We start from the raw sequence: 22,746 nt of genomic DNA on the forward strand, positions 1-22,746 counted from the left end.
GCATGGCCAAATAGCTGAAATTGTGCTTGTAAGTTGAGGTTTGAGTGTGCTAAGGAATCCAGGGAGCTGAATCTTGGAAGGCGAGATTAAAACCCTGCAAGGTGGGCTGTTGTTGAAGCTATCTGACCTGGAGAAACTTTGGAGAGAATTCCAAGGCAAGATCGTCGAAGATGAAGATTGGAAACTCTTGTGAGAGAGAGGCAAGAGTTTGAGAGATTGATGGACCCACTGTGTGACTAACATCTGGGTGGCTTGTTGAGAAATCCATGGAATCTGTTTTGGTTGCATTTGTCATTTAATTGTATAGTGTGGTGTGTCCAACCACAATTTGCCTCTTGTTTCACATATACCTCATGCTCTAATATTCAGGGTCAATATAAGATAGATATTGTAAATTGTTTTATATTTCTCTCCTTGTATAGTAAAGTTTTTTTTGTTTGTTCAAAACCCGTGGAACCTTGTGGCTTTATTCTATTAGCAAATGTTTTGAATCTCAAACTCGTTCTACTTTAAATAAAATGTTATTGGTCCCTAACTGGATCTCACCAACAACTTGGGGGTCTGGCCAACGATCATAACAGTATCCATTGCATGAGCTGGCAGACTGTTCCAGAATTCCATTGTCTGGAATAAGAACCACCTCAATTAAAGGATTCAGTATTGCTTAATACCCCCCTTTCTCTACCACTACTTGAGATTGTTCTTGCTGATTGAGAAATGCTGGCAAGAGTCCCATTAAATTAATGACCTGGGCCTGCCAGAGTTTGAAATAAAGCTTCTCTTTTTTAAAAAAAAAGTGAATTTAAAAAAGAAAAACTGACACGCTCACTTGCTTCAGTGATATTGTTCTTGCAATACTGCTGTGGAGCATCGGGTTGTGCTGAAGTCTGAGTATGGGGCTTGAAGTCTGAGTATGGGGCTTGAACCCATTACCAATTGACTCGGGCAACAGTGCAGTGAATTCAAGCTGACACTCAGTTGAAATAAAAAGATAACTTGGTAGAACAACTGATCGTTTCTGTTGGGGCTGCATTCAGTGTTCTCTTTAGAGCTGTCACTTTGCATTTTCAACGCATTCTCCTTTTATAATAAAGTAAATAATGGGCAGAGAAACTTGTGCAAAGACCCTAATCTTGGATTGATTCCAGTACTCATTGTTAATTGGTGTTGATTGTTAAATGTGGTTCACCCACAAATTTGTTTTTGCAGCTTGCATGGCTTTATTCTGAATAAGTTTATAAGCAATTCTAGGTGTGTGAGTGCTGTACCATTTTATCTATTGTTACAATCCCAGCTGAGGTTACCCCTGGACAATCCTGATCCCAGAGTGGAACCCAGCTTGATAGATCTTAACTTTTTAATTTGCTTGTTTAGATACCTGGAGAGTGGCTACTGAACAGAATCTCTGGAGTATGCTAATGAGCTTTAAACAAAAGAATAGAACGTTTATTTAACAAGAAAAGATGAACTATATTACAATACTCCTTCACCTACAACTATACCTTTACAGATATATACAGATTTGTATGGATAACACAAGTTACCAAAGCTATCTTACCCTTTAATGTTTACAGTAAGTACACAGTCTATGTAAACCTATGGTGACCTGTGGTTAGACATACCACACTCTGAAGCCAAGTTACAGAAGCCACCTCAACCAGATGCTATGAATCTCTCCTCAACTCCCCCCAGACACTTGTCACACCATGAGCCAACTGGTCTCACTGGAAACCCTTGTGTGAAAGACACAGTGCAATCTCCACTTTCCAAGAACTCGCCTTGGAATCTTCTCCCAAACCGCTTTCTCTCAGATGCCTTCTGCAAAGGTTCACCTCCAGGGTTTTGAACACTCCTTCTGATGTTGCTCTTCCCTGTGTCACCACATGCATTCAAGCTGTCTTCCACGGACTCTCGCTCCGACTCAGCTGTCAACAGCATACCACTGCTTCACATGCCCATAGCAAAGACTTACAGACCTTCAGCCGCCTCTTTGGACCTTCTTACCTCTTGCAAGTTGTTCTCATTTTAAATCTGCTTTCTGCAGCTTTTGTCTCTTTAAATCTGAAGCTTGGAGCATTTCTCTCTGCTCCTCACTCTTAACTTCACTTAACAGGACCTTTTCCAGGTTCCTGTTCTTCCTTTGAAGTCCCTGCTTGGGACTTTCGCCTGTTCCACTGCCCTGGATTCTGGGGTATTTTCTTTAGCTTGGGATTTGCTATCTGCCCCTTTTGCTCCAGCCTCTCTCTGGCAGCTACTTTCAATCAACTTTAGCTTGGAACTGGCAATCTGCCCCTTCTAGGTGGCTTCTTTTTGGCAGCTGTCTTCAAATCTGACCTCAAAACAGCTTCCAAAACAAATTGCTGTTTCTAGCTTTTCTGTGTTTGTATCTGTGGGAGGGACCTGCCTCTCTGGGCCCCTGTTGCTAGGCAACAGCACTTTTTTTCTCTATTCTTGTTTGCTTAACTTAGCCAACAGTCGTAAAACACTCATTAGAACTGCAAGCACCTTTTAAAATGAAACTAAAACTCAATTTATCCTTTGAAATACAAATCAAGCTTAAACATTGAAGCTAAAACTCATTCCTAACAGCCACAAATACAAATATAACTTATTTAAGCTGTCTCTATTTCCCAACACTATTGATGAAAGGAAATAGTGCCACAGGATCTTTTGTGCCCACCTGAGAGAGCAGACACTGTAGCACTCCAGATACTGCACTGTGCCTGCCTAGATTTTGTCTTTGAGTCTCTGGAATAGGCCTAGAACACACAGCCTTCTGACTTCTAGGTGAGAATGCAACCAGCGAACCTCTACTAACACAGTTAGTAGTTGACATACTTGTAAATTATCTACTGTCAGATAATTTTTTTATACATTTAATATGGTGACAAATTTGGGGCTGGGAGGGTCCACAGGGAGGGAGAAACTTGCAATTGCAAACCACCCCATGGCTAAAGTCTAACTGCAGCAAGACAGTTAACATGATGGAAAACATTTGAATGGAAAATCTTGACTTACCAAGCAACAGTGGTGCACATTGCCTCAAAGCTGAGAGCAAAATTTGTAGCTGTGGAAACTGTGCCATATGCGAGATTTTTCATTTAGATACAATTTTGATCATTGATGCAGTCTCTACTGAAGAGCACTGTACCTTTATAAATACGAACATTCGAAATAGGAGGAGCACAAGTAGGCCATTTGGCCCCTTGAGTCTGCTTTGCCAGTCAATAAGATCGTGCCTGATCTGTTTGTGTTTCGAATTCCACATTCCCATCTGCCGCTGATAACCTTAGATTCTTGTTAAACAAGGAATTCAATCTACCTCTGCCTTAAAAATATTCAGCAACCCTGCCTCCACTGCCTTCTGAGACAGTGTTCCAAAGTGTCTCAACCTGTGGGAGAAAAAAAATCTCCATCTCTGTCCTAATAAGGCGACCCCTAATTTTAAAACAGTGCCTCCTAGTTCTGGACTCACCCACAAGCGAAACATCCTTTCCACGTCCACCTTGTCAAGACCATTCAGGATCTTATATACTTCAATCAAGTCACCCCTCACTCTTCTAAACTCCAGTGGAAACAAGCCCAGCTTGCCCAGCCTCAAGACAACCCGCTTATTCTAGGTATCAATCTAGTCAACCTCCTCTGAACTGCCTCCAATGCATTTATGTACGTCCTTAAATAAGACCACCAAAATCTCTCACAGTATTCGAGATGCGGACTCACCAATGCCCTGTATAACTGAAGTATAACATCCTTATTTTTTATGTTTAATTCCTCTCTTAAAGAATAGCATTCTATTAGCCTTAATTACTTGCTGTACCTGCATACTAAGTTTTTGTGACTCATGCACAAGAACACCTAGATCCCTCTGCACCTTGGAATTCTGCAGTTGTTCTCCATTTAGGTAATACTGTGCATTTTTTATTCTTGCTGCCAAAGTGAACAACCTCACCTTTTCCCACATTTTACTCCATCTGTCAGATTTTTGACCACTCACTCAACTTATCTATATCCATCTGCAAGCTCCTTATGTCGTCTTCACAACATACTTTCCTATCTATCCTTGTGTCGTCTGCAAATTTAGCTATCATGCCTTCGCTCCCCTCCTCTAAGTCATTGATGTAAATTGTAAAAAGTTGAGGCCCCAGCACAGACCCCTACGGGACTCCACTTGTCATATCCTGCCAATCAAAGACCCATTTATGCATGCTCTGTTTTCTGCCAACCAGCCAATCTTCTATCCAAGCTAATATGTTACCCCCTACACTTGGGAGCTTTTATTTTCCGCAATAACCTTATCAAATGCTTTCTGGGAATCCAAGTACAGTACGTCTACAGGCTCCTCTCTATCCACCGCACGTTATTCCTCAAAGAACCCTAATAAATTGGTTAAACATGATTTCCCTTTCATAAAGCCATGCTGACTCTTCCCAATTACTTTGAGCTTTTCTAAATGCCCAGCTGCAACCTCTTGAATGATCAACTCTAACACCTTTCCCACGGCAGACGTCAAGCTCACTGGCCTATAGTTTTCTATTTTTTGCCCCATCTCCTCCTTGAGCAGAGGGGTTATATTTGCTACTTTCCAGTCTGACGGAACCTTCCAAGAATCTAAGGAATTTTGGAAAATTAACACCAACGCACTTACTAACTCATTAGCCACCTCTTTTAAGACCCTAGGATGAAGTCCATCTGGACCCAGAGACTTGTCAGCCCGCAGCTCCATCAGTTTCTTCAGCATTATTTCCCTAGGGATTGTAATTTCACAATGTTCCTCTCTCTCTTCCACCTCCCGATTTACAGCTATTACTGGAATGTTTTCTTTGTATCCCCTATAGTGAAGACAGGAACAAAATATTTATTCATTTCATGTGCCATTTCCTTCTTATCTACAAAAAACCCCCATTCTCACTCTCTAGAGGACCAGCACTCACTTTCCCTACTCTTTGCCTACTTAAATACCTGTAGAAACTCTTGGGGCAGAATTTTACGGCCCTGTTTCGGCGGGGGCAGGGCCACACAACGCGGCGAGACATTATAAACCCCATTGACTTCAGCGGGAACGTAAAATCCTGCTGCTGTAAAATTCTGCCCTTGCTGTCTGTTTTAACATTTGTAGCTAGCTTCCTTTCATATTTGACCTTTTAGTCATTCTCTCCTGCCCTTTATATTCTGACCAATCATCTAAACTGCCACTCATCTTTACTAAGTTATATGTTTTTTCCTCAAGTTTGATGCTTTCCCTAACTACTTTAGTTAACCATGGCTGTTGGGTCCTTCCCTTAGAATTTTTCTTTATAGCAGGAATATAGTTATTTTGAGTATTCTGAAATATCCCCTTAAATGTCTGTCTTTAATGTGGAAAACTGCCCCACAGAGGAGAAACTGAAGTTGGTTTTGAAACTGTGATATTTGCTCACAGGAAGCAGTTTGACTAAGCAAAATTGTAGCTGTATGCTTTGTGTACAATTTCTGTATGGAATAATGTTTCTGGCACAAACAGGGCATTTGACACTAATTCCAAAGAAGTGACTTATTAGTGCAAATGATGTAGAGGATGGCATGGCATCCCACAATAAGTCAACTGAATTTCTACATCTAGGACTACAATGTGGTGACAGATATTGTATTATTGCATAAAGATGAGGAAATATTGCTGAGTTACTTATCTCTTGTCGTGATGCCTAAGCAGTTCCTACTGGAATTTGTTTCATCGTTGGATTTTCACAATATTGAGGTGCTAGCTATAAAAGCTCCTCTGTGGGAGGCCCAAAATGGGATAAGTTCAACTAATGTGCCATAGAAGCAGGTGAGGGAATCATTCTGAAAAACTCTTAAGGGCAACATTTTTTTTAAATTGGAGACATTATGAATTCATAATGAGTTCAGAAATCTCAATAAATTTAATATGCTGGAAGTACACAGCAGTTCAGTCTGTAAAGGGGACAGATGTTGTTTCATCAGGGTTCTCATGCTACCTACAGCTTATGACCCCAATATAGTCAAGCTCTGAACCAGGGAGCAGCATGGCCACTGATCAGGGAGAGGAGCAGTACCAAGGTTGGTTTCATGAAATAGAGCTGCTTTGCCTAGAGAATCAACTAGAATAAGTCTTTAATGTTGAAATAAGCACTTTCTTTCAAGAACATAGTGTCCCCTGTAATAAATTCACAGATAAACCATAAGCCTAAAATCCATAACCTAAAATTTAAACCAATCATAATCCTAACTTCTCTATCTAACCCAAGACAAATTGATTCTGCGAACAGATTTATGTAGTGACAAGGCTGTAATATTCTCTCCCAGAATGCTCAGCGCAGTGTGGTCTCCTGGTAGCTGGCTATTTTGGGATGGCGCAGAGCGTTAAGATTGACCCCTTGATTCTCAACAGCAGCATGGGGCAGAGTGCAGGTGAATGCTGGACTGAGGGGCTGACTACCTGCACCTAGATCTGATAGGTGGGGGAACACCTCTGAGCTTCTCCTCCAAGGCCCAACAGTCTTCATCGTCAGGGTCCCTGGGCTGAGCCCTGTACAACACCAATGGCGTCCAATTCCAGGGCAGACAGGACAGCATCAACCTGCCCAGCCGGGTAAGGCCCATGATCATTGTGGAAAAGCCGGAACTGAAGGCAATGCACTTGAGAAAACTTTCGCAGCCTACCTTCTTTGTCAGCATGAGTGACAGCTCATCTGTATCCTCTCCTATGGTGGAAAAGACAGGCCCACTAAACAAGAAGATTGAGGAAGGAGGGAGGAATCTCAATTAGGCGGTGTCTTCGCTGCTACGCCCCCAGGGACTGAATGATTGTGTGCCCATTGCTCCTTTGCTCCTCATATCACCTTCCTAGCCCATCACACTCCCTTCCAGTCCTCTGATTAAGAAGAGGAACTTGCCTGTGTAGCACCTGTGTACCAAGATATAAGATGGCACTGCAGTGCGGTGGCACAGGATTTTACATTGCTCAGCGTTAGCAAGTAATTTTTCTTTTTCATTTCATGTGAGAAATTTTTGGTGAACAACCAATGTATCTCCAATAAATTTCCAAATGGATGATAATGTGACTTGAATTCAGCAAAGACCTAGGACAATGGGGCAGGCAATAAAAGCTCTTAAAATGTTGGGAAGGTAAGCTTAGCTGCATTAGTAACAGGTCTGGGAGTACATGACAGTATGTGAAAAGAACCAGGTATGAAAATGATGTACAATATTCCTTTTTAATTCTTTTGAATGTTCAACAGCTAATTGAACAAGGCCAACTTCGGAAATCTCTTGAGAAATTCAAAAACTGGTACGATAAGTACCTAATGAGACAGAGCAGTGTCCTGGCCAGTTCAGTTCTTGGCTATAGCTTTATCGAAGCTCACTGACTTATGGCAGAAAGATCTCTTATGGACAGAGCGAACCCTGTGAATTATATTTTCTATTTCAGATGAAGAATTTTGTAATGGAAAGTTAGTAGTCGTTCTTAGACGGAGTTGACTGCAGTGAGCCTGTTCACCTAATGTTGTCATGGCAGGTTGTGTTTGTTGAGGTGATTGGCTCCCAGCAGTTTTTAAAATCCATCTTAAGGCAATTGCCCTGAAATTGATATGACACTGAAACACTCCATTAAGGAGATATACATGTATAGGAAACACTGCGTTAAGGGGATATGTGTACACAAATTGGGGAGACAAAAGCATAGTGGTAAGGTCACTGGTAATCCAGAGGTCAGGCTAATGCAGGGCAGCTGGTGAAATTTAAATTCAATTAATGAATTTTTTAAAATCTGGAATTGAAAGCTGGTCTCCATAATGGTGGCCATGAAACTATCATCGATTGTTTTAAAAGATCTCTAAGGACTAAAAGTCCTTTAGGAAAGGAAATCTGTTGTCCTTATCAGGACTGGCCTACATGTGACTCCAGACCCATAGCAATGTGGTTGACTCTTAGCTGCCCAACCAGTTGGACCAAGCTGCTACAGAATACTCATTAAACTGGAAGGACTACCTGGCTTTGACTTAGGCACAGGAAACAACAATGGTGCACCCGGCCTGGTCGACCCAGCAAAGTCATCCTGCCTAACATCTGGGGGTTTGTGCCAAAATTGGGAGGGCTGTCCCACAGACTAGTCAAACAACAGCCCGACATAGTCATACCTATCGAATCATACCTTACAGACAATATCCCAGACATCACCATCCCAGGATACGCCTTGACCCACCGGTAGGACAGACCCAGAAGCGGCGGTGGCAGCACAGTAGTATACGGTATGGAGGGAGTTGCGCTGTTTGAGTAGGAGGAACACTGAATGATGGTGTAACAGGGCAGAGAGCATGCTCCAAGATTTTTCCGCCACAGCACTAGAGGCCTTGGTGCAAGTGGTGGACAGGAGGAGAGAGATTCTTTATCCACAGGGAACCAGGAGGCTGGTTCATAGGGAAAAGATTGATGTTGTGGTCAATGCTAGAAGTGTAGTCAGAGGATCGGATGCAGTGCTGCAAGCAGTTCAATGATCTTGCATGAATGACTGAGAAAAGGAAGAATGTGTAGTGTTATGGCACAGTGGATGTAAATGCCGAGTGCTTAAATCCCAGAGGGAAACTTGAAACAGCTGCCACAACTGTTTTGTAATTTGTTTTTATTCTGTGATGCGTGCCTTGAATTCAGTAGTAATAAGACCACTGAGTCTTAGAGGTTTTTTACAAAACTAAATTAAACATTTTTAATAGAAGAAAAGATTTTAAGCACATACATAGGTCTACAAAAATAACTCAAATCTCCTAATTAATCTGACTCCAGTTGCACCTCCATTAAGGCAACTGTAAAACAAAATGGATTTTGACAGACCCAGGCAAAGCACACAATACCTTGGACAGTGATATTCATAGTGAGTTTTCTTAGCTTAAGTTCCTACAGACAGCAGCTTGATACACACAGGCTGGAGGCTTTTCACACTTGTTAAATCTTAGAATGCTTTCTCCCTTACACACAACCTCATTTCCTTTATACAGGTTTCCCCCTTTTTAATGTAAATTCCATTGTCCCAATATGTCTTTGCAACTTTACTTTTTCCATAAAATCTTTCATAGTACTCATAATCAGTAGTCTTTGGGAAAAATAAGCAAACTGTTTGGCTTAACTTCTTATGGCTAAGTGTAACACCTTCTTATCGCTTTGAAATTCATGACTGTCTCTGGTTTATCTAAAAATGCAAATGTTCCATGCACCCCTCATTCTAAAACTTCAGCCATGTTTATGTATTTAGTATTTCAAACCTAGCTTCCCTTTTGATAACTCAAAAGCTCCAGACTAGCTCTCTGCAATTCAATTAAAACCCCCCCACACACATCCACACAGAGAAACTAATCCAAACCCCACTACTAACCTACCTTTACAATAAATCACTACAATATTATGAAAATTATATTTTTCATGACATGCCAGGTTATGGAGAGAAGACGGGGGAGTGGCACGAAGTGAATTGCTCATTGAGAGAGCCGGTGCAGATATGATGGGCCAAATGGCCACCTTTTGTGCTATAACAATTCTGAGATTCTGGGAGAGTGAGTAATATTTCATAGTCATGTCTAATGTAGCTTTAGCAAAGTGGTGTAAGGCAATATACCATGGCAATTTAAAACACAGCTGTGAGTGGGCATAAATATACTTGTTAAATTTTCATATTAGTATTTGTAAACCCTGTGATAATTTCCTTTTCTTGTAAACCTGAGCCTTCTGGATTAATGACTCAGTGAAGAACATTTGTTTCGCAATTTCAATAGCACAGCAGCAACTGGGTCGCACTTAATGCAATCTAACTCAATTCAACATCACACACTTAGCAAGCAGATTTCAGCTGGTAAATGCTGAATGGAGCCACGATATACATCTGAGGAATGCCCAATATTTTAGTAAGGTGTGGCTCAGCTGGCCTCACGCTCACCTCTAATTCAGAAGGTTGTGGGTTCAAGACTCATTCCACGACTTAAGCACAAAAGTCAAAGCTCCAGTGCTTTGAGACGTCCTGTGGTGGTGAAAGGCACTACATAAATGAAGGTCTTTCTGTTCTTTTTTCTTTTTAATTTTAAAGCTTTTGTGGCAACAGAATCGGTGGTCATCAAATGCCATCTTTAACATTTTGATATTAGTATTAAGGCTTGTAACCTCATTGCTCCAGAATTATTCAACACTACCTGTTTTAAAATTTGGTCTTTGCTTTTAATCTTTATTGAAATAAACTTTTGTCCGTTTTAATATGTTGCTGATGAATGTTGTTTTACTGGAGTTCTGGGCATGTGCTGAACATGGATAAAATATTAAGAAAAAAATTGACTGGTTCCATCCTGACCAGTTGGCGATGTGTATTAATGTGCTGTACCAAACAGCTGCCCAAATATTTACTACTGGTCAGTGGACTGATGTAACATGCAAGAAAAGCCAGGGTCGAGATTGTCATCTGCCCCATCGAAGATGACCCATCTGGTAGAGAAACCCTCCTACCACGCAGTCTGGTTCATTGTTAGAAAAATCCCAATGCTTTTGCCTCTATTCTCCTGCTTGGTAGCATGAACGTTTATAGGACTCATTGTGAAAGTAGCATTTCCTTTTTATTTCATTAACTTCCCTTGGTATCCTCTGATCTTGTAGCTTGTTTGTTTTGAAAGTAACACTGAGTTTATCAGTTGCAATCCCCTCTTAACCACTTTAAGTTGTAAGGTTCAAGTTTTTCAGATGCTTCCTCATGGCAAATCTCATCTCTATATTTGGAATCAGCCATGTTGCTTTTCTCTGAATTTGTTCTAAAACATAGATATCCTACCACTCTATTAACTTTTTTAATTGCCTTGTTACACCATCTGGACAATGCAATGAACATGACAGTAATTGCTCCCCAAATCCACTGTGAACTTTCAATTAACTAATTCCATATGCATATTTCTGGCCCAATTATTTTCTTCACATTTTTTGCTTCACATTTACCTGCCATATTGGAGAGACAATCCGATTCTACTTTTAAAAATGTTGTCTTTTGCTACAGCCCTTTCCCTTTAATTGCTATTGCTCTTCCTATCTTTGAAATTGATCAAAGAACTTGCAATTGTAAAAAATCTATGCATTCTGGAGTCCAGTATTCCATTTGTCTAAGTTGAGATCTTTAGATGGCATTCTGAGTACCAACGTAAGAATATCTACATTTAACTAAAGCTCCAATTGACTGTTTCATTGCTTTTATTAGTTCTCTCCTTTTCTATTTGGTCATAACATATAAATTAAAAGTTACTGATTAAAACATGCAGATCTAGGTTATCTTAAAATTATTTGCAAAATTTGGGACTGTAAATAAATCATTGATTAGATTTAACAGTCTGTAACCTTCCATTCAAAATTAATTCACACTTAAGAAATAAAATACTAAAATGTGTTAATTTTCAGTGGAGTTTGAGTAGGGTAGAGGGAAACCTGGAGAAAGATATGGGGAAGACCAGCGCATACAACACTAAAAGCAGTCTGCAGTGCCATGGAATATGTTTACAAAGCATAGCTTCTGTTTTTCTTATTTGCAAACTTGTCTGTTGAAGAATTTTTTTCAAGCTGAATAAGTTATACTCCTGTAATATTTCTGAGTAAAGCTGGCCCATAGAAATTATTATTTTGTTTTCTAGACTTTTTCCATCTCACATGAACTATTGAAGATTTGTGTGTTAAACTCTGCTTTCATGGGGTTGTTTGGCCAACTGTTTTTCCGTTTGTGGTCTTATAAACAATTTTTCTTTGTTGTCTAAAAACAGGAAATGTATCATTTGCTGCTATATTCACCACTTTAATAATGAACTGTGCATAAGATGGCTGCTGAGAAGGGAATTGGTGGATGGATAATAAAAGCGAAAAGGCTTTTGAGGTAATTCACTGTTAACCAGTTACCCAGTGGTCTGCAGAGGTGGGCATGAAACAAATTGAGAATTGAGCTTGTATTGCTGCCCATTTAATTTTTAAAGAAGCAGAACATTAATGGAATTGCAGTCTATGGGAGATTTTGTTTGCATGTGTGTAGGTTCAAATCATGCCACCTCCAACTTTGCATTTCAAAAAAATGCAGTGCATTGCACTACAGGAGTTATCGATTATTTTAACATGTCTTATTTTTTACAATATGGTGTGGCAATGCTGATGCACAAAAGCACTTGCTGCCTTGCAACCCTGTAGCCAATGTACACTTGCTTTGCAGTTGTGAAAGCTAAAACTAAAAACCAGTGCTTTAGGCTTGCAGCTCAATGAGTGGTGGTGGAAAATCAGAATCATTCACAAGATCCAGAAAGTCGAATGGAGGAAGGGGAAAGCTGGTGATGTTTGGATTTACATCAGGAACCTCCTGAGGGGAGCTAGGAGCATCTGTATCGGTTGCAGGCAGTGGAGCAGCTGGGTCATTGCCATTCAGTGAAACTTGTGCCTCAAGAGGAGGTGGTGGTGGAAAAACTTGGCTTTGTATTTCGTGTGTTGCACTGGTAGATGGTGTTTCTTTTTCTGTTTCATTTTCCACTTTGACTTCAGGCTCAATGAGCTTTTCTTCAATCTCTGATGAAGAAGCATTGATGATTCCTTCAGACTCCTGCACCTCCATGCTATATTGATCAAGTAAGGATTCACGTTTAGATTTTTTAGATAAGAAGGTGGTGAGTGAGGGACGCTTTGCTGGAGCAACATTGTTATCATTGTCCTCAGCTGCATGTACACCATCTTCACTGGGGCCTGGACAAGCTCCTGCCCATGTGAGGTCCTGTACAGGATATTTTGAACATCTTCTCCTTATCAGAAGAGTGCATATTATGATCAACATTAGCAACAATATCCCGCCGATGAAGTAAGCAACAATCTTGCCTGCAGTCGGGTTATCAGAGTATTTAATAGATGACTCAGTGGTTGACGTAGACTTAATAGTGATTGGCGTAGACTTAATAGTGATTGGCGTAGACTTAATAGTGATTGGCATAGAAGTCTGATTTATATTTGTCACGTATGAAGTTGGTTGAGAGGGCGAACTCTGAATCGATTGTACCTCAGGTGAAATTTTTGATGTGAGCTGTGAAGTTGTAGAAGGTGTATTTGTCAAGATAGAAGTGTTGCTGGGAAGATCGCTTGAAGGTCCACTTGTTACAGTTGGCATACTTGTGATTATCAAGGGAGTTGCAGGGGTCAGGGTAGCTGAGTCGTGAAGTGAAGATGATGTTGGGTTTGTTCTTTCTGATCCCACCGTTAACTGAAAGTTAGTTGTGGTTGTGCCCCCAAGGCCGTTTACCAGTAGTGCCAGTGTAGCCAGCTGGATTGCTTCCATCTTTCTTAGTTTTGAAGAGACAGGTTTTCAGAATCAAAACCAGGCTGCTGATGCCTATAAATACCTAAAAAGAATTAAGAACAGAAACATTTTTTAATAGTGTTCCTTTTTGGAATTGTGTGGTAAAAATTCTGTGTGTGTGTCTGTGTATAGAAGTTAAAGAAAAAGATGTACCATCAACACACTTCAAGTATCAAGTTAATAAATTCATACTTTAAAGCAACTTTAAAAATGCCTGTTGCTAACTCGCAATAGTAACTTTTGTTAGTGTCCAAAGCCATTGTTTTTACCCCTAACCACCAACTCCATCCCTTTCCCAGGCTATTGCTGAGGCTGAACCAGGCCATTTGCTACTTTGATGTCACATTTGACCCTGAGCTAAGTTTTCAACGCTATATCCTCTAGATGACCAAGATTGCTGACTTTAACCCCCATAACATCCACCCCGGCTCAGCTTATCTGCTGTTGAAATGCTGAACCATTTCTTTGTTACCACAGAATTTGACTCTTCCAATGTTTTCCTGCCCAGCCTCTTACCCTGCGCCCTCTGTAAATTTGAGCTCATTAAAATTCTACTGCATGTATCCTAACTTACACCAAGTTATGTGAACTCAACAGCCCTGTGCTTGCTGACCTGCATTAGCTCCCGGTCCAGCAATGCCCTGATTTTATCATTCTTGTCCTTTTTTCCAATCTCTCCATGGTCTCACCCCTCCATATCTCTGTAATTTCCTACAACACTCTTGAGATCTCTGGCTGCTCTTTTCTGGCATCCTGCACATCCCCAGTTGTCCTTATTAAACTGTTGGTGGCCGTGCCATCAGCTGCCTTCACCCTAAGCTCAGGAATTAACCTTCCCAAATCTCTCTGCCAGTACACGCACACACACACACCTTAAGACAATCTTTAAAAACTACTTTTTTAACCAAGCTTTTGATCATCTGTCCTAATATATCCCGTGGCTCAGTCACATTTGTTTAATTTCAACTTTAAAAGTACCTTGGGAAGTTTTACTACAATTAAGGCGTGCAATATAAATGCACATTGTTTAAATTAAGCTTCTCACTGTTGACCTACTCTATGCTTTCGAGGGGTTAATTGGAAGACAAGGAACAGACTTTGGCTGGACTGATTTTATCTGCTTCAGTAATATCATGAGTGGGAGCAACAGATTGTGAACCACATCCCTCATTCATGATGCAGATGGAGCTGAATGTTCTAATAACCTAGCAGGAGTGGTGTTGCCATAAGTGTCTCCTCGCAGGCTGCGAGAATGCAGCTGAGAATAGGACAGACGCGGCTGAGACACTGCTCCTTACATGGGTAGTCTTAACGTTTAAGGTTGGCAAGCAAGTTAGTCAACTGCACTTCCCCTTTGAGTGGCTGTTAGTCTTCTGTCATCAGAGGATAAACACTGCCTGGTAGGTCACTAACACACACAGGGCGGCTAATTTTTAAAAGCATTCCTCCCCAATTCCTCAGATATTTCTAAAATGCTTGTATTTTTTGATCAGTGATAAGGTAGTGTAGGTGAAGCCCTTGCAAATGATCTTGGCTACACTCCGGAAGTCCAAAATATACCCACATAATTTGTATTTATTTCATACTTGTTGAAATGCTCCCAAATGTGAAATACAGCATCTGCACATCAACATCCCACAAACAGCAAGGGTTAAACTGTTAAGCATGGTTAAACTGTTTTTGCTCCTATTAGTTAAGGAGCATTGTTAGCCATAAAAACCACCTACTCTTCAAATATTGCCATGGAACCTTAAATAAACCACTTTAACAGGTAGAGTTATACATTATATAAGGAAATATTAGGACAGGTGATCACGAGCTTTGTTAAAAAGGTTTTTTAAGGATCTTCTTTGAGGAGAGAGGTTGAGTGACTGGAAAGTTTTAGGAAGATTAACATGGCTTAGGGCTGAGGCAACTGAAGGCACTGCTGTGCTATTGGTGCAGTGATGAAAACTGGGGATGTGCAAAAGACCATAATTGAAGGAGCACAGAGATTTCAAGTTTGGATCTGGGGCTGGAGGAAGATGTAGATAGGAGGGGAGAGAAGAGATTTGAGTATTAAAAATTGCTGGTTAAGGTAGAGTTTTGTTCTATTTTCTTTGAATTGGAGAATGCCAAGATTGGAAAATTAATTACGCTGTTCTGTACTTTCAACTAAATGAATGACACCCCATTTTAGTGAAATGTACATCTGATTGAAAGTAAAGCTCGGAGCCAGATAATCTTGTATTCAGCCATGAGCATCTGAATGCAGCTCACAGAATGCTGTGTGAAGCACTCTCTTCTGATATAAATGTGTTTTTCTTGGCTTGCAGCATTGTAGCACCCTCAGAGAATGGCCTGTGTGGTATACTCTGATTTTCATACTGCACATCAAGGAGACAGACCCAGTAGTGTTGCTGAAGTGAGCTCTTCACATTTACTTTAATTAATCCACTTGGTTGTAATCCAGTGGTGGATTCCTGGATCACATCTAATTTGATGCTATCAGTTTGTTGTAGACCAACTGGTTTGCAGTATGGATTGTAGCCAACAAAGGAAGGACCGTGCATCTGCAGTCTGCTGTAATTCTGTAATAGAAGCACATCTGCTTCTGCAGATTACAATTAATCAGGGTACATAACTCTGATGTCAGTGCCTGCAATAGTGCATTGTTCACTATCCAAGTGTGCCTGGGCTGGCTGGTGAATGTGTTTGAGTGGCTATGTACCTCTCTTGTGTGTTCAACCTTAAGCAGGTTTGTGCAAACAGCTTCCAACCAGCACTGTGCATAATCTAAGCGTGAATAAAGTCATATATGATGGTTTGAAACACTTCGTTTTGGAGTGAGCTGATGCTGTTATATAAAAATTCTAGTGACTTAATCCTTACAATGAGAATGAAGTGTCATGGGCCTGACCTGGATATTTGTACATCATTTTCAGTAGGAGTTGTGATCTTGCGACTGACTTTTTATCTGAACTGGAAGGTGCACTTTTACAAGTGCTATGTAAACAATATGTACAGTAATTTCATTACTCAGCTTTAGGGCTGGTGAATTAGGATACCGGCAAAAAGTTCACTAACTGTGCTCGTTGACAAAAAAGAACTCCGTTCAGTTGAAGAGTACACTCAGTTAATTAATCTCTGCTCTGAAGTAGTATCTCTTATAATTCATCCCTTCCTTTCCGGACTGTGGTGCTTAGCTGTGACTCAGATCAGACTACAACATTTGTTTTATTCCTTGCACATGTTTGAAATTCGCCTGGGTTCCCAGTTTATGTTGAACAATTGATTTTTTAATTCTTTGTTTTAGTGTATTTTTTGCTCTCTTTTCAGCTGAGCAAGAATGAGATTGAACAGCTTCTAAATTTCAAAACAAAAATACCTGGAAAAACTCAGCAGGTCTAGCAGCATCTGCGGAGAGGAGTACAGTTAACGTTTCGAGTCTGTATGACTCTTCAACAGAACTAAGTAAAAATAGAAGCGATGTGAAATATAAGCTGGTTTAAGGGGGGCAAATTTCAACATTGCTGGATAATTGGCAGCAGGAATAGAGACATATGTGGTCCAAGAGAAGTTGCCTCTTATTGGGGAAATTCCCCTTGCACTGCAAGTTCCCAATTTCAGCTCTGGGAAAAACAGTCATGTTAGCTATGTTTCTAAAATAGTTAACATGATAATTAGTTCCCTAAACAGCACAGCTGTTCAAATGACTGTCTAAAATGTATGCTGATGCAGTCTGCTGCATAGTGCAATTGTGTGCTTTTACACTGGGCTGATGAGACATAATTTTGCATCTCCCCAGCCCTACCACAGCAATTTTCTCCAGCTCAGAAAATGGCATGTGTGAGGTTCCCAGCAGGAACCCCCAGGGTGCTCTCCGCAGAAGGAGAAAATCTATCTCGTGTAAGCCTACACTACTGTTACCTGTTTCTGATGCCTTATCTCAAAGGCAACATTGATGGAAGCTTAAAGCTCTGATTGCCCTTCTGTCCCTCAGTCAGGTACTGGGTGGTGGGTACAAGAAGGTGGTTAAATGAGATGGAAGAAAAATTTTTAAAACATGCTTGAACAAATATTTGGCACCTTTTATGTCTGCTGGAATGGTTCATTACATCCCAAAGCACTTTGCAGCTACTTTTGAAGTGTAGTCACTGCTGTAATGCAAGAAATGCAGCAGAAGGTTTCAACAGCAAGGTCCCACAGTTAGCAATGTGATAATGACTTAGGGATATTGGCTGGGGGAGAAAGGTTGTCCAGGCTACAGGAGAACTTTCCTGCCTTTCTTCAAAACAGTGCCATGGAATCTTTCAGACTAACCTAAGGGGGCAGATGGAGCATCAATTTAAGGTCTCATCTGAAAGACAGCACCTTTGACAATGCAACAGTTAATTCAACCTGATGCTTTACAGTACTATGTGCTCAGGTCTCTGGAATGAGACTTGATCCACCATCTTCCGAGTCAGAGATGAGTTTGCTACCACTGAATCATGGCGGACAACTTAATAGGTAACACTGGGATGAATATATGCATGAATAGGTTTTACTTCTATGTTGCACAGGGAAATTTTGTTTTTCCTTGAAGCAGAAATCCCCACAAAAGATTCCTGTGCCAATAAGCAACACCTATATCAGCAGCACCTAAAAAGATTGACTAGGCTACCATCTCCTTGTGTTTATGGGCTGAAAGTGACTTCGGATAGTGCCGTTTTTGCCTATACTGTGTGCTCAAGAAGAAGCAATTGTGCAAAGTGTTTTTGAGAGCTTTTGATGTGGCTGCCAGTATCTAAATGAATGTGTTATAACTCCATAATTAATCAATAGACTTGCAATGAATTGCTTTCAATGGTCTGAAACCACTCAGTAGGAGTGTTGATGTGCATCAGGCACTAACAATGCACCTATGCCATAAATTCTGTAACAATTTACCCATAGAAACAGCCATATCTCTCTCCTACCCCCCCTCACTCGCTCTCTCTCCCCACCCCCTGCCTCTCTTCCACACACACACACACACACACACACACTCACTCACACACACACTCCCCGCCCCCCCCCGCCTTCTTCAGAATCACAGAATTGTAATGGCACAGAAGGAGCCCATTTGGCCCAGCGTATCTGCACCAGCTGGCTGAGCATTTTAACTTAGTGTCAATCTCCTGCCTGTTCCCCATAGCCTGCATGTTGTTTCTATTTAAATAATCATCCAATGCCTTCTTGAATGCCTCAATCGAACCTGCCTCCACCACACTTCCAGGCAGCGCATTCCAAACCCTAATTACTCGCTGTGTGAAAAAGTTTTTTCTCACCTCGCATTTGCGTCTTTTGCAAAACATTTCAAAACTGTGCCCTCTGGTTCTCAATCCGTTTATGAGCGGGAGCAGTTTCTCCCTATCTACTGTCCAGACCCCTCATGATTTTGAAAACTTCTATCAGGTCTCCTCTTAACCTTCTCCCCCCCAAGGAAAACAGTCCCAACTTCTGCAATCTTCCCTCATAATTGAAGTGTCTCATTCCTGGAACCATCCTTCCTATAGTGTGACGCCCAGAACTGTACACAATACTCCAGCTGAGGTCTAACCAGTGTCTTATATAAGTTTATCATAGCCTCCTTACTCTTGTACTCTATGCCCCTATTAATGAAGTCTAGAATACTGTATGCTTTGGAAAGAGCTCTCTCTACCTGTCCTGCCACTTTTAATGACGTATGTACACATACACCCCAGTCTCTCTGCTCCTGCACACCGTTTAGAATAGTATCCTTTATTTTATACTGTCTCTCCCTGTTCTTTGTACCAATGTGTATAACCTCACACATCTCCACATTGAACTTCATCTGCCATCTATCTGCCTACTCCACCAACGTGTCAGTGTCCCTTTGAAGTTCTACACCGTCCCCTCAGTTTACAATTCTCCCAAGTTTTGTGTCGTCTGCAAACTTTGAAATTGTCCCCTGCACACCAAGATCTGGATTATTTAATATATATAAATATATATATATATATATAAAAGGAAAAACAAGTGCCCCAATACTGGCCCCAGGGGAACTCCACGACAAACCTCTTCCAGCCCAAAAATACCTTTTAACCATTACTCTCTGTTTCCTATCCCTCAGCCAATTTTGTATCCACGTTGACATTGTCCCTTTTATTCCATGACTTATAACTTTCCCCTCAAGTCTTTTTTGTGGCATTGTATCGAACGCCTTTAGGAAGTCCATTTGCACCACATCAACGGCCTTGCTTTCTTCAACCATTTCTGTTACCTCTTCAAAAACTCCAACAAGTTAGTTAGAAACGATTTTCCTTTAACAAATCCATGCTGACTCTTCCGAATCAATCCACATTTTTCCATGTGATTATTAATTCTATCTCAAATAATTGTTTCCAGAAGTTTCCCCACCACCCAAGTTAAACTGATGGGTCTGTAATTGCGGGGCAGATCTTTACAACCTTTTTTGAACAAAGGTGTAATGTTTGCAATTCTCCAGTCCTCTGGCACCTCCCCCAAATCCAGGGAACATTGAAAGATTATTGCCAGTGTCTGCAATTTCTAATTTCACATCCTTCAATATTCTCGGATGCATCTCATCCAGTTCTGGTGCCTTATCAACTTTAAGTACCGGCAGCTTATCCAATACCACCACCTTTATCAATTTTAAACCCTTCTAATGACTGAGTTTCCTTCTCTGTCGCTATGGCCTGGGCAGCATCTGTCTCATAAATAAAGATGGATCACTCCTCTCTTTCTCTCTCCCCCTCCCTCTCTCTCTCTCTCTCTCCCTCTCCCTCTCCCTCTCTTCTCCCCCCCCCCCCCCCGCCTCCAATTGTTTAATTCGCTAAGCAGCAATGTGCGACACTTGAGAGGTTGACTATTTGAAATCACAGGCTAAATCTGGCTAATCATAGGTTTAGGTTTCTTGACTGATCACAAATTGACTAAACTATTTTCTGTGTGGCCTTATCAAGAAAATAATTTGTCTATGCATCCAAAACAAAAATCACACTTGTGCTTTTGCAAACACTTACCACTGATGGAGCTTGGACTTGAAGGTTGAAGGGTGGTTCCGTGTCTGCAGTTACTGTGCATTACACATTAAGATATATACAAGTTCCTATAAAATTAATAACTTTGCATTTATTGCCACGCTTGGTGATGAAGTGAATACTCAAAGTCAATCGATCTGTGGTGTTATGCTGTCACTTGGTAAGCTTGAGGTTTTAGAAAAAGGGAAGTAAAAGCATTTGTGTCCGGATGTGAAGAAATTGGCTCGAAAACAAGTGCTAAGTGCTGGACAAAAGCAAAAAACTGCAGATGCTGGAAATGCAAAACAAAAATAAAAACACCTGGAAAAACTCAGCAGGTCTGGGAGCATCTGCGGAGAGGAACACAGTTAAAGTTTTGAGTCCATGTGACTCTTCAACAGAACTAAGTAAAAAATAGAAAAGAGGTGAAATGTAAGCTGGTTTAAGGGGGTGGTGGGACAAGTAGAGCTGGATAGACAGCCAGTGATAGGTGGAGATAACCAAAAGATGTCACAGACAAAGGGACAAAGAGGTGTTGAAGGTGGTGATATTATCTAAGGAATGTGCTAATTAAGGGTAGAAAGCAGGACAAGCAAGGTACAGATAGCCCTAGTCGGGGTGGGGTGAAGGAATAAAAGGTAGAGATAAAACAATGGATGGAAATGCGTTTAAAAATAATGGAAATTGGTGGGAAAAGAAAAATCTATAGAAATGCTAAGTGCTGGCATTATTTTGAAAATAAAATCTGGAGGTAAATCAATTAAAGATTAAACTATGAATTTAAGTTTCCAATTTTATGTAGTTTGCTGCTTGATCCTAATGCTACAGTCAGAGAGCTCACGTTTACTCTAAGCCTGTTTGATATTTTAATTTGCTCCTGATCAGTTAGGGTTAAACAGTTCATGTAGTTACACAACCTGTACTGATGAAACTCTGTTCCTGGTAGAGTTCTTCTGTGAAATCCTGTGTCTGACTGTCCTCTCTCTTCCTCATCTGAGAGTTAGACTATGTTTGTAGCATGATACAACTACAGTTTTGCTTAGCTTTGAATTAAAGTTGTCAGAGAAGCAACGCAGGTGAGCGGAACTCGACTCTCATTTTAGTAAATTTTAGCTGATGTCCAACCTCTTGAACGTGACAAGCTAGGTCAGGAAGTTGGCTCTTGGGTAAGCCACTGAAATGTGCTGCAACAACTGTGCTCCATGTTGAAGTGGTGGCAGAGAGGAGACAATGAGCTGAACCCCACTGAAGGGATTGGATGTCATCGTTTTGGCATCCCCCTGTGTTGACATTGTAGTTGACAGCCTGGTTCTTTTATGCAGCTCATTAAAACAGGAATATGTTTTTGAGATGAAGTGGAAATGCTCTTAGAGGGAACCAAAACCTCTGGGAACCAAATCAAACCAAACCTTCTCCCCTCTCTCTTTCCTGTTGAGCATTGGTCTCCACAGTTTTGGTGGGCTGCAGCATAAAATATGGAAATTGACCTCAGTTGGTAGAAATCTTGCTTCTGAGTCAGAAGGTTGTGGATTCAAATTCCACTCCGGACTTGAGCACAAAAAAATCTAGGCTGACATTCCAGTGCAATACTGGGAACATGCTGCACTATTCCAGATGTCTCCTATCAAATGAGATTTTAAACCATCTGCCCCCTCAGTTGGATGTAAAAGATCCATGTCACTATTTTGAAGAAGAGCAGGGAGTTAACCTGGGGTCCTGGTGAATATTTATTCAGTCAACATCATTTAATCAGGTTATCTGTCCATTTTGGCATTGCTGTTTTGGGAGTTTGGTGTGAGCAAATTGGCTGCTGTTCCCTACATTGCAACAATGACTACACTTCAAAAGAACTTCATTGTAAAGTGCTTTGGGATGTCCTGAGCGTGTGAAGGGTGCAAGTCTTTCTTTTCTAAATACCTTTTTCATGCACTTAATTTTTTGGGCCTATCATATTGCCCATTGCCTACAGGAATCCATAAATTTATACTTACAGTTGTAATTATCTGTTGAACAACCATGGTTAGCTATGTTCTTCTCCAGTAGAAGTACTTCTACATTACTCCACCAAATTGTTTTTAACCATTGTTGATGGTAAAAATTTATTCAACTGTGTATGAACTGATATTTACTTAAAATTTAAGCATCCTGAGCAGATGGTTTCCTGTCCATTGTGAAATCAGCATTTATGTTTTATCTTTAAACAGTGCACCACTTCACTGTTTTGTTGTTTGTTCTTTCACTGGGTGTTGGGGGGGGTTACACAATGTATCTCCCTATGCCACCCATTACCCACAGCCACAGGGAAGGTGATGCTCAATTTACTTGAAAGGGGAGCTGGGATGACACTTGCCACCCTCCCCCTCCTGTTCACTGTGGAAATTTTGTTATCGGGATATTCCTAAG

At 40.9% G+C, this 22,746-nt stretch overlaps 2 protein-coding genes across 9 annotated transcripts in view; one reads left to right on the forward strand and one right to left on the reverse strand.

The window, feature by feature from the left end:
- The window catches only part of nf1a (neurofibromin 1a), a 283,175-nt gene that overhangs the window by 164,911 nt on the left and 95,518 nt on the right, over positions 1-22,746 (forward strand). The window lies entirely within an intron of this gene.
- evi2b (ecotropic viral integration site 2B) lies at positions 8,681-21,357 on the reverse strand. 2 transcript variants are annotated; one of them, XM_078548148.1, is made up of 2 exons: positions 21,261-21,357; positions 8,681-13,379 (listed from the first exon to the last, which is right to left on the reverse strand). In XM_078548148.1, the coding sequence occupies exon 2, from the start codon at positions 13,313-13,315 to the stop codon at positions 12,242-12,244; it is 1,074 nt and encodes a 357-aa protein (XP_078404274.1). In that variant the 5' UTR covers positions 13,316-13,379; positions 21,261-21,357; the 3' UTR covers positions 8,681-12,241. The 2 variants fall into 2 exon arrangements, with proteins under 2 accessions (XP_078404274.1, XP_078404273.1); XM_078548147.1 differs by lacking the exon at positions 21,261-21,357 and adding an exon at positions 20,347-20,518.

This window comes from Cetorhinus maximus, chromosome 9 (assembly GCF_964194155.1).
Source record: "Cetorhinus maximus chromosome 9, sCetMax3.hap1.1, whole genome shotgun sequence".
Taxonomy (NCBI): Eukaryota; Metazoa; Chordata; class Chondrichthyes; order Lamniformes; family Cetorhinidae; genus Cetorhinus; species Cetorhinus maximus.

What these genes read in the sequence shown, in the direction of transcription:
- evi2b (XM_078548148.1), bottom strand. Translation starts at nt 13,315, where the DNA reads ATGGAAGCAATCCAGCTGGCTACACTGGCACTACTGGTAAACGGCCTT.